A 12,518-nucleotide genomic window follows, 5' to 3' on the forward strand; every position below is an offset into this window, starting at 1 on the left:
TTGCAGTTGGAATTTAAACTGGCAGTCAGCTGACCTTGAGGGGTGAGATTATCCTGGGTTATCCGAGTGAATCCAATGTAATCACAAGAATCCTTTAAGGGGAAGAGGGATGCAATGTGAGAAAGACTTAACTGGCCATGGCTGGCTTTAAAGATAGAAGGTGGCTACAAGCCAAGGAACGTGGTCAGTCTCTAGATGCAGGAAAAGGCAAGGCAATTTATTCTCCCCTAGAGCCTGCAGAAAGGAATGCTACCCTGATGTGACCTTGATTTTAGCCCAGTGAGACCTAGTTCAGACTTCTGCCCTCCAAAACTGTGATGTAATAAATGTGTGTTGTTTTAAACCGCTAGTTTGCGGTAATCTGTTACAGCAGTCATAGGAAACTAATATAGTATTATATTCCAATTTTACAGGTAAGCAGACTGAAGTTTAGAAGAGTAGCTTGGTCAAGATCACATACAAGTGGTTAGTGCACCTCCAGAATCTGAATCCAGGTTGTCTGATGACAGAACCTATCCTCCTGGGCACTTGTCTCCACTGGAGCTCCAAAATGATTGTCCAGCGCCCGCTTGGGCATAACATGTGAAAACTCACCACACCTGTTCCCCTACCCATTAGCCCCCTGCACTTGAGGATGGCCTTAACTGGTAGAATTGATGTCCCTTATATGGGGCTCAAATTGGTCTACCCAGTCACTTTTCCCATTGATTTTTCACTCAAAATAACCTAATTCCTCCTTTATGAGAAGCACGTTTAAAATATTTGAGGCCAATAATCACTTCTTCCCAAGTCCTCTCTTCTTTGGGTGAAACAATCCCCAATTTAGCCCTTCCTTATAAGACATGGTTTCAGATTCCAGCACTTTCCTGACCTCTCCCTTCTGGAAAGCATTCAGACTGTCAACACCCATTTGAGGACCTAGCCAGTTCCTACCTTACCGTCAATTTGTATACTTTGATTTTCTTCCATGAGGTTATCATGCTGACCTTAACACTTCTGAACTTCATCATATACTATATCTTGAGCTCTTTGATGGAAATATTTCTAGAGAGCAATCAATAAATAAATACTGATAACTTTTGGAATATCTGGCCTAAAGACTTGAAAACAAAGCTGGCTTTCAAGTTCCTTCTGATATCATCACAAACTGATTCCACTCTTCGTTGACATGAATCATACCTGGCAGGATATGTTCCAGCCTGGCGGGGGCTAGAAGAAAAGGCCTGTTAAGCTACAGTAAGGAACTGTTCTGGCAAACAAGCAACTTTGTAAGGAGCCTTGAGATATCATAGGCTGCTCGTGTGTACCAGTCTGAGAAGTTGTGCTGTCTGTTCCAACATGGACTGGGGAGCCAGGGGGAAAACGAAGGAAATGTTCAGAGTTCATGTGACTTCGTATCATTTAAAATACTGTGAATCTTTAGAGCAGAGACCTGCACACAAAGATTAACAACAGCCTCCCAAAATCTCTGACCATCCACAGCTTTAAATGATCTATGTTGCTGTTCCCTCGTTCCTGCAAATAATCAAGGGCTGACTGTAAACAAATAAGACAGCCAAAAAAACCCTGGTCTTCAGCAGTTGCGTAATGATGAACGCCTGGTGAAAAAAACACGAACCCATATTTCATTCATTTCACTAGCTGCCTCTCTCTCTAGGAGGGACGGGGGATAAAACATTTTTGTGGGCTCGTATAGAAACATTCGACTAATTAAGTAAGTGGTTCTGTCAGACCTGACTTGAAGACTTGAAGGTACTTGAACACAAAGCATAAGGTTTGCATTTTCTTTATAAATACATACGGGAGTAAGAATAAAAACAGAAAATGCCATAATCAACTTCACTTGGGGCTTTTCTGAATCCTACATGTTTGAAAAAACCTAGTTTGATATATTGAAGCAAGCAGGTGCAGACAGTCTGGACTTCTGAGTCCTACCTAGGGCAGGTCTTTCTTGGGCTGCTGAGTATTAGATAAGAAGAAGCAAACCCAATTCAGGCACAGAATGAAGATTTTAACCCTGATGTATCTGCTGCTGCTGTACATGTGTGCTCTGGGAAAGTCAAAAATCTGGGCCGTAACACTGGGATCCCTCACAGGGCTCCTGGAAAGAATAGCTTAGAATGGTCTCGTTTTTAGATACAAAAAGAACATCTTAAGTAAATGGTGATACGGTTTGTGCTTGTGATTGCAGAGCGTGCTACAGGTATTCAAGAGAGGAGGCCTTTTTGCTTCCAGAATTGTATGGCTTGAGCTCTGCTGGCTTCTACTTTGCCTCCCACAGAACATCTCTGTGTCCATCTAAAGTGGGAGAAGAGATGCTCGGAGGGTGAGGGGAGAGCGAGCATCAGCGAAGGAAGGGGAATCACACCTCCAGTGTCTGACTGCCCTGGGCCACCCGCCTACCCACCAACTGTGCACTCCATGGCCCCAGCTGGTAAGCCCAGATTTTCCATGGAGCGCATGGCACCTGTCCTGCAACTCCCTCTTACTCACTCCCACCCTGTTCCTCCAGTTATAATGTCAACAGGGGTCTGCGACCCCTACCTCGATCCTGCCTCTAGCCTGAAACTGGCATTTGGACTTAAACTCCCTGGTCTTCAGACCCCGAATCTCTGCCTCCTGGACACCCACGGAGCCAATGAAGGGAATTTTTTCTACAGCTCCAGTCTGTAGAATCCAATCCAATCCTGGCTAATTGGTGCTATCTTCCTGCCCCCTAAGAGGATCTGGACAGATTCAGTGTATCACAGCTGGAGTCTCCTCCAACTTTTCAGGTCAAGGGCCATGTCAATGAAGCCAAGACTCTAATAACTGAATCCCACTTGCCACCCCACCAGAAAAGCCTTTTATTGTCAATGCCTTACTGGCAAATTTAAGGCAATGCTTTCCTCATGCCTGTCATTCAATAATATGCAACAACAAATATTTACTAAGAACCTACTATGTGCCATGCACTTACACATTATCTCATTAAATACTTATAGCAACCGTGTAAGATTCAGGGGAGGAAGCAAAGGATTAAAGAGATTAAGTAACTTGCGCAAGGTCACATAGCTAGTGAGTGGCAGGGCCAAGTTCTGATGCCAACTTAGACTATACCCTGCTGCCTCATTCTATAAATACCTATTAAGGGCTTAGTTATTTGCAAGATGTATTGCCAGCCTCTTCAGGACTCAGGCTTCATTAGGGCTTCTGGGGAACCCCTCATCAGCTACTCCACGGGCCTGGCTCCAAGAAAGTGAACACTCCACAGCCCGCTCATTACTCAAGGGCTTTTGGGAAAGGTGGTCAGCTTCTGGTAGGAATGAAGCTCTGTTTTCGGTCCCTTTCAAGGACCTAACAGGAAATATCTTGCTTCAGCCTAAACTGCTGAGGGACATATTCAAGTGGATGGCACTCAGCAGGTTTGGAATACCACATTCCTCAAGTGCTCTGAGTTTCTGAGCAACAGTGAAAAAATTCCATAGTTAGACTTCTCTTTCTGGATACTCACTGACAGTGACATCGGAATTAGGTAGCTTATATGTATCTGTCCCATACATACAAAACGCTTCACAGAGAGTGAGTCCAGAAACTTTGTAGGGGACTGGTTCTTGGATACCTGGAAGACACTGCTGGCTCCTCTGCTAATTCTGACTACCGCCTGTTTGAGGGACTGATAATCCGTCCCCCTCCTCCCCTAACTGAAACCCTCTTTCCTCCATTCTTTTACCTTTATTGCCAACTCCCCACTCTGTGAGCCCTGGCAAATGTGTCTTCATTTTTTGATCTCCTCTCTCCTTGATCAGACCAGTTCATAGCTGTGAGATCTGTATAGCCGTATGGGAACCCACACTGCGAAGGGCCCTGTGGTTGGTTTAATGCTCTGCTGTCACTGACTTGAAATTCTTAATGATTTTTGAGCAAGGTGCCCCACACTTCACTTTGCACTGGGCCACGCAAGTCATGTAGTCAGTCGTGCTCCTTGCTGTGGACACTGAGATAGGGAGAAGAGTCCCACCGCACAAGGTAAGAGTGGTGGGATAGCTGCGGTCCCTCTCTGGAACTCAGCGGGCACTTCCACATGGAGACCATCCGTAAAAGTGGATCCAACTGATAATAGCTCCACCTTCCTCAGCCTCAATTTCTTCATCTCTAAAATGGGGACAGTAGCATTTACCCTTGCATGTCATTGCAAGCACTGGGTGGGATCATGTATCAAGTACCCACCAGAATGTTTAATATACAATTGGTGTTTGCTTGATGCAATCCATGGAAGATAGCAAGTGCAGAGAACAGAGTTTGAACTCTAGAATTAGAAGCTAGCTTAAATCAGATCAGCCCCACTGCTTAAAAAGATGTATGACCTCGGCCGGGTGACTTGGCTTCTCCCAGCCTCAGTTCCGTTATCTGTAAAATGGGAATGTTAGTATTTACCTTGTAGGGCAGTTTGGGGATTCAAATATTCTAATGTATTTAAAATAACTAGTTTATCACCTGGCATGTAGTAGGAGCTCAAAAAATAACAGTTCTTAGTTTGGTTCCCTTACAACACAATTTCTGCACTCTAAACGATTCATTTACAAGTGATGTTAGGATACGACCATTAATAAGTGTCTTATACTATACAGCTTCCTGTATACTCTATGACCTACAACATGTAGGCTCTTTGTATGTGAAAATCATTTTGTAAAAAATATTTGAGGCTTATTTTTTCTTTGCTAGACTATGAATTCCTTGAAGGCAGGAACCATGTCTTAATTACCCTTAATAACACATTATATAATCTCAGGTGAATTAAATCTCTCTTTTGTTTATGCCAACAATGAGATGATAAATTTCATAACATTCCTAAGTTAGCAATTAGTAATTAGCCTGTTAATGATTAGGAAGCAGAAGGAATCAATATAGCCCTATCCCTGCCATTAAAGGTCTTCTAATACTTGACATCACACCCGGCTCATCATCCAGCATCCTTGGGCCTGGTTCTTACTCCATGAACAAAACGATTCCACAGGGAACACCAGTTGTGTGCAACCAACCACCTTCCTTGCCAACAAACAACCTATGTCGAGAGGCCACTGGGGGAAGAATTTCCTGAAACCCCAACAGTTGAGTCATAATTTGATGCCTCTTAGGACTCAAAGAGGGCTCAGAACTGTTAGTTTTAACAGTTTGAGCGGTCATGGGTCCCTTCAAGAACCTTCTGATAGTTACGGACATTCTCTCCAGAAAAATGTACTCAATATCTTACATACAATTCCAAGGTGTCTTCAGGCCTCCTGCAGCCCTTGTACCTAGGTTAAGAATTCTTGTTAGAATAGCCCAGAAAACCGAATGAGCAACGCAAAAGATTCAAGTTTCCTGATAAATTCTAGCCCTGACTAGTCACATTTGCTTGTTCAAAACAAAGCAAAACAAAACAGTTACAACTCCCTAGATTTAACCTCAGGGTTATCCCTGAGGGCCTAGTCCCAGGCATTAACAGTAAGGGCATCCAGCCAAGCAGTGACTACTCTTTGGAAAACCTAAGTTTAGCTGAGTAAAACTGAAACCTTGTTTGATAATATCATTTACATTTCCAAATCCCCGTATCAAGCTTTCTTCCTATCCCTTGTGGCCCTTCCTAAATTTAGCTGCTGGTGTAATGGGGTAACCATGGCAACAACCACCTGCCTATTTAAAACCATCTCCAAAGCTAAATAAGGAATCCTGGAAAAACATGGCTGCTCGCCTGCCTCTCAGTGGACAAACTGTGCATTCCTGGGTATTTTCAACATGAGCAAGCAGGCAGGGTAGAAGCAGCATGGACTCAAAAGTTCTTAACAGGAAGTGTTCTGGGACCTTGTGAAACAGAGCCTACCTCTACGCCACTACATCTTCACTTGTTAGTAGGCACAGGGATTTACATGCAAATCTCTGTGTCTGGCATCCTTAGGTGACCACATGACCTTGACCTCAACCAGGTGAAGAGTAAGATACACACCTAACTGCAAAGAGTAGTCTTGTTGATGGAAACTGGGAAGTGGGGAGGAAAAGCAGTCATTCAGATCACAGTGAAACTGTTCATACTTGGGTTGAAATGAAGTTACAACTTTTTTTCTGACAGAGGTATCTTTCTAACTGTACTTAATCATGTGGATAATTGATGATTGCTCTATTTATGTCATATGTTGACCTGTCTATTGATTTTTGCAGTATGGAGAAATTCTTCCCTCCTTCTGCTTCCTTGCTCTCTACAAACTGCGGAGGTTTTGCTTCTTTCCACTAAAGGAGACCACACAACAGACCACACTGAATAGCTTGCTCTTGCCCAAGCAGGCTGTTTTCCATCACTCCTTTGGATCTTTTGGTACATTTGGTTCCTTCTCGCTGGGTTGACCTTCTCTTTCTGTCAACCTGGAAAGTACTTACTTGTTTTCTGTGTCTTGGTTCAGGCATCTCTCTAGTTGGAAGACCCTCCACATCAAATTCCATGCCATTGCTTTATGTCACCTTGATTCATATCGTTTAACACAGATCACTCTGCAATGCTGCTTTCCGGTCTGTCTCCACACCTGCACTGTGAGCCCCCTACACATGTCTATCCAAAACACCCATACAACAGTGCCTGGTACTGTTTTCAAAAGATACATTCATTGAATGAATGAACAGAACCCCCCATGGATTTCACAAACATTTGGCATCTTATCAAGCATGTATGCATGAGTATGCATAATGGTACCTGTGTAAAAAGAGGACCTTAAAAGTCTGGAATGGATGGAAGAGAAGTATTTTTTTAAAGTGATTTTTTGGGTGTATACATTAGAGTGAAAAAGCCTGTGAGAAGAGCATCAGCTGATCTGTAAGTTTGTGCTTATAATAGGAGTAGGGGCTGAAAATATACATGTTAATAGTGTTCTGTGAACTGACTTGGTGTGTGTGAGAGAAAGTACATTCGAATAAGGTTAGCTCAGCTATTAGACTCCACAGATCACTTTTCCTGAAGTCAAAGTAGCTTCATTATGTTCAGTTTCTGATCCCGAAAAAGACTTTCTGGTTCTTGGTTAACCTCCCAGCCATGGGGTCCGGGGAAACCAGGAGGGATGAAAATGATGGAGGTCTGTGGGAGTGCCTGGCTTTAAATGAACGTGTGCGGGTAACACTGGACTGCTGCTTGGTGGGCTAAATAAAGTCAAGTCTCTTAGACTCAAACCGAGCCCAAATTAATACCCCCTCTCCTCCCCACCTGCCTGAGGGTGGGGTGGGATCAAGTGGTCACTTAGATAAGGTCCAACAAAAAGGAAAGAGAAAGAACGCAAATTAACCACCGAGAAGAGGACAAGGAGGAAGGGAGAAAGGTAACTGAGCAATCCCAGGGTGGCCATATGCTACCCGCCGGCAGAATGGTTTGACTTTGCAAATGATCTGGTTTTCTCTTCTGCTTGGTTTTTGGACCTCACTGCCTGCCTTCCCAGGTGCGCGGGCTGAGGCTGGGCTCGGGTGGGCTCCCCGCCTCTGCAGGGCCTCCCTCTGCTGCCCTCTGCCGGCAGGGAAGGCGGAGGCGGAGGCGCCGCCCTCTCGGCCCTCTCGGCCCTCTCGGCCCGGGACGCGAGCCGCCACCCCCTCCTCTTTGCAACGAGGGGAAGCTGAGGCCTCTGACCCCTGCCAGCCCCTCACCCGAGGAGTCAAGGGACTGGGGCTGGGAGCAGTTGGTTTTGAGAAAGCGGCGCGCCCCACGAGGGGGATCCAGTTAGTCAAGCGCAGACCCCCACTCCCCAAAGCGGGCGCACCACGCCCTCCCTCCTGGCCCCAGGCCCTCCCTCTGCACACCACCCTCTGCGAGGGGAAGGGCCACCAGACTGCGACAGGTTTCTGACATTGCTTTCTTCTTGGAAATGGAAGCCCTCCTTCCGGCAACGTGGCAGGAGAAGCGCTGGGCAGCCGGGCCGAGAACATTTCGGTGAGAGCAGGTGGAGGCCTGGGACCGGTGGCCGCGCAGGCAGGGCAGGTGGGCAGTGCAGCCCCGGCTACACCCGCTGGGCCCTCTTACCTGCTGTTGAACTTTTCAGGGTGTTTCTCTCTCATCACGTGGAATCTGTGTGCGATGGAAGCATCCTGAAAGGCAAAGGGACAGAAAGCAGATCCCTGGTTAGTGGCCCTGACCCTGCATAATGTGGAAGGAAGAGAAGCGAGCACACTCTCTCACCGAAATCCCCCAGATCTCACAGGGAGACTAGGGAGGCCCCCACAGAGGCTGGACACCAGGTCCAAGGTTAGGGGCCAGTGACCCCCATCCTGTTATAGTCTGCAATGTTCACCCTCTACCCGCCCGAGTTCAGGGAGAGCGAAAGGGGACGCGGCTGCCCTTTGGGGGCAGGGAGTGTGTCTGGGTCTGTGAGCAGTGAGAACGCAGAAGCCCACGTGGGGCTGAGTGTGAGTGTTTGGAAATACCTCACCCTAGTCACTCTTTAAAAAAACACTTTGTATTCTGGAATATTCATAAGAAGCTGCAAAAATAGTACCGAGAGTCCCTGTGTCCCTTTCACCCAGCTCCCCCCAGTGATAACATCTTACATAACTCTCTAAACCAGAAAACTGATGTTGGTAGATGCTGTTATATATTAACTCTTAATCATCCCTATCAGTAGACAGAATTGGTAGCATTGGATAACAAGCTTAGCAGATAATTAAAAATATATTTAAACTTCTGACTTCTGCCTCTTGATCACTCCATGGAAACAACTCTCCCCAAGGGTCAGTAAGAGTCTCATTTATCACATTCTATGGACACTTTGCTGTCCTCCTATTAGCACATTCCTTTGCTGCACTTTGGCCACCTGCTCCTCAGAACTCAGTTAGGATAGTTCTCATGTCACCATGCTTCTGGGCTCTCCATGCTCGGAGCAGAACTTCACAGCCCTGAGCCCGTTCTGCAGCCTACACTCCATGCCACGGGCCATCTTGAGTTCTCATAGTTGTTACTAGCATAGTTGTTACTAGCATGTAGCTGCTGATGTCTCCACAGTGTATCACTCTAGAACCAAACCTGAATTTCAGTCCTAAAACTGAACTCATCTTTCTTCCTCAAATTTGGTCCTCCGCCCTTGTTAATGGTCTCCTTTTCCAGCAAAAGAATGTGCTACGCCCCGCCTTCGCCGCTCAGGCCTCCCCCCAGCACATCTAGGGGGGGCACAGGTGGTGGGTTTTAGAAATAAACAGGCTAATTGAACTAGGAATGGTGGGGGGGGTGGGGGAGGGTGGGAGGAGAGGGGGTGAGAGGGGATGGGAGGGTGTGGGGGACGGTGTGGGGGAGGGTGGGAGGGGAGGGGGTGAGAGGGGATGGGAGGGTGTGGGGGACGGTGTGGGGGAGGGTGGGAGGAGAGGGGGTGAGAGGGGATGGGAGGGTGTGGGGGAGGGGTGGGGGAGGGTGGGAGGGGAGGGGGTGGGGGGAGTGGCGACAGAACAAGGGAGCTGATTCAGATTCGTGCAGGGAAAAAAAGATACAGAAACGCATTTACTGGACTGTGTAGCTAAAAGAAAACTCAAATTCCACACAGTGAATTTTCAGCTAGTGCATATTAATTTCTTTTCTTGATATGGAAATCCGACAAAAGAAAATTTCTGAAAAAATAATTTTTTTTTAACATCAGGAGGTGTAGCTCAGTGCAGAAGCTTATTTTGAGCATGTGCTGTGTGTGGGGAGTAAAATACAGGCTAAGGGTGGGGACAGAAAATCCAGAAGCAAGTTGGGGGCAAAGAGGAGCTTTTGTAATATTTGCACTTGGCAGAGAAGTAAACCCAGCTAGCAGGCCCTGTTGAAAGGCGGACAGGGCAAGTCAAGGATGTGGGCTTATTTCATGGTTGGCAAACACTCTTTGCTGAAACAATGTATTGGGAATTTAACATTTAAACTCTAGTTATTGATTTCTTTGTTAGTTTTTTAAGACACATCAAGAGTTGAAGTTTAGGCACCCCTGTGGACAACGGTGGGAGAGATGCAACACCCTGGGGGGGGGGCCTCTGTCCTCTGGGCCTATCCAGCCTGCACAGCTTCTCCAGGCAGGAGCACTTCATGCCCCCAGTTACCTCCTCTGAGCAAGTTTCGTGAACACTCTGAATAAGATTCATGTGACATCTGTCAAATGCTTCTTTAGAATTCAAGAAAACATTCCATCTACTTGTGTTCTTTTGAAGCACTAATTTTCTTCTGTCAGGAAAAAAGAAAGAAGAAAGAAAAGAAGAAAGCAATCACATGTTGCCTGGCATGATCTGTACTTCACTATCCCCTGCCCCCAACGCTGTTATGACTGGCTCCTGGTTTTTTAATTCCCTGGGATATGTGCACAGGCCCCTGTCCTCTGTGTAGTTCCAATTATCCTTGTTTTTTTTTTTCTTTTTCATAACTAGGTTTTGCAAAGCTTCTTTTCACAAAGACCAGCCTTTACAATATTACTAGTTAAGCATGTGGTTCCTAATTTGACAATGTAATCCTGTGGTAAATACACAAAGTGGTCAGAGGGAGTTGAGCAGGTCCTTTGCTGTTCGGTTTTGAAAAGACAATGCTGGTAAAGACTCTGACCATGGTTCTCTACCTGGGGCTGAAAAAGAGAGGCAAGATTCACCTCCCTCCTCTTCTGGGCTTCTCTGTGCCAGGCCCTGAGCTGGCTGTATGTACATTCAGTAGTGACTTCATTTAAATTTTAGAAACCAGTGCTACCATGGTTCCAACCCTTTCTTGTAATAATTCCAGCAAAATGAGACTTCTGTTCGGATGGTGGGGGTGGAGGTGGGAATTGCACCCCCATTTCTGATGGCCTCATTCTCCAGGGTCCTTTCTATGAGGTGTGGGGTGAAAAGGAGATAAAAGCAGTATGGACACATGGCTACTCTTTCCTTAACTAAAATTCCCAAGTGCAGAGTTGGACAAAAGATTCCTGTGCCCCTTCCAAATATAAGCAGTAGTCATTTGGACTCTGAGCTATTTGGATGTCTAGGCCAGTCCCGTCCAATAGAAATAAATTTAAAAAATTTTAGTAGCCACATTAAAAAAGTGAAAAGAGGGCTTCCCTGGTGGCGCAGTGGTTGGGAGTCCACCTGCCGATGCAGGGGACACGGGTTTGTGCCCCAGTCCGGGAGGATCCCACATGCCGCGGAGCGGCTGGGCCCGTGAGCCATGGCCGCTGAGCCTGCGCGTCTGGAGCCCGTGCTCCGCAACGGGAGAGGCCACAGCAGTGAGAGGCCCACGTACCGCAAAAAAAAAAAAAGTGAAAAGAAACAGATGGAATTAATTTTAATAATACATTTCAATTCACAAATATTATCACTACAACATGTAGTTAATCTAAAAATCACTGAGATATTTAAAATTCATTCAGACTACATTTTTGAAATTTGATGTGTACTTTATACTTATAGCATCTCTCAACTTAGAGTAACCCCATGTCAGGTACACAATAGCCACATGTGGCTAATGGCTACCATATTGGACAGTGTAGGTCTAAGTCACTTTGGCAATCTATGGAGATAAAAAAAAAAAAACAGAAAGGACACAATAAGACACATTATTTGGAATTTGGCTTGTTCTGAAAAATGACAGCAGATTGGGGAATGAAAAAGAGTGTAGACCCCTTGTCCAAGACACCTCTCAGTGGGGCCCGGCCCATTGTTCAAGTACCTTCCTGGCTCTCATAGGTGACAGACAAGAACATGAGGCTGAAGGAATTTAAAAGCTGCAGGGAAATGATGACTTTCTGACAAATTCCCTAATGGGTCTACCATTGTGGAAACTTAAAGTCTAATAAGTACAGAATGTCAGGTAGAAGATGATGTGTGGGTTAGTGTAATGACTCTGGCCTCTCCTTGGCCCCTGGGTTCCCCTAGCATCAGAAATAGATTTCATTGACTCAAGGGATTAGCTGTTTACTCCTCCCGTTAAGGCTCAGTGAAAGCAGAGCCTTTGAGGTGTTCAGAATTACATATACCACAGGAATTATTTTGCAGTCCCAAACTTCCTGTCACTGATACCTGGCCATCCTGACATTTCTGCAAATCCAAAAATAAAGAGCAGGGATGAGGAGGCCAGAGAAGTCAGAGGAAGTAGCGTCCTGAATGACTGTGTTTAAAATCTCCTGCCAGTGGGTGTTATCAGGTCTCAGGGCTGAGAAGGCCAACAATCTCAGCTCTTCGTTGGCGGGGAGCTGGCGTGTCTTGTGGGTGATGGGAATGTGGTGACAGTGAGGCCCTTGTCACTCTCTCATTAGGGTAGGAGTCTGCCCTGCTTATCCCTCCATCTATTAAATGGGTTCTATTGGCACCAAGAGGAGTGAGTGAACTCATCAGGGTGAATTCTTTACCACCTAGGGACAACATGGCAGCGGTCACTGTCACCACCTTTACAAGTGCAGGGCAGCAGACATTTGATATCAGTAAGATATTCCAGGTCCTCCAAAAGAGGCGAAGACTGCAGCTCTCTTTGCCAAAGGAGTCCGACTCTAATCATCTTAAGGAAGTAAAACTGGGGGTTGGTTTACATACTACTTCTCCTCTTACAAAGTTTG

The 12,518-nt window shown here is 46.0% G+C and overlaps 1 protein-coding gene across 3 annotated transcripts in view; it reads right to left on the minus strand.

The window, feature by feature from the left end:
- The window catches only part of DGKG (diacylglycerol kinase gamma), a 133,191-nt gene that overhangs the window by 84,061 nt on the left and 36,612 nt on the right, over positions 1-12,518 (minus strand). For all 3 annotated transcript variants that reach the window (XM_060150242.1, XM_060150239.1, XM_060150241.1), the window contains exon 14: positions 8,012-8,076. In XM_060150242.1, the coding sequence (XP_060006225.1) occupies positions 8,012-8,076 (65 nt within the window). The remainder of the gene's footprint in view (positions 1-8,011; positions 8,077-12,518) is intronic.

Source organism: Lagenorhynchus albirostris, chromosome 5 (assembly GCF_949774975.1).
Source record: "Lagenorhynchus albirostris chromosome 5, mLagAlb1.1, whole genome shotgun sequence".
NCBI classification, from domain to species: Eukaryota; Metazoa; Chordata; class Mammalia; order Artiodactyla; family Delphinidae; genus Lagenorhynchus; species Lagenorhynchus albirostris.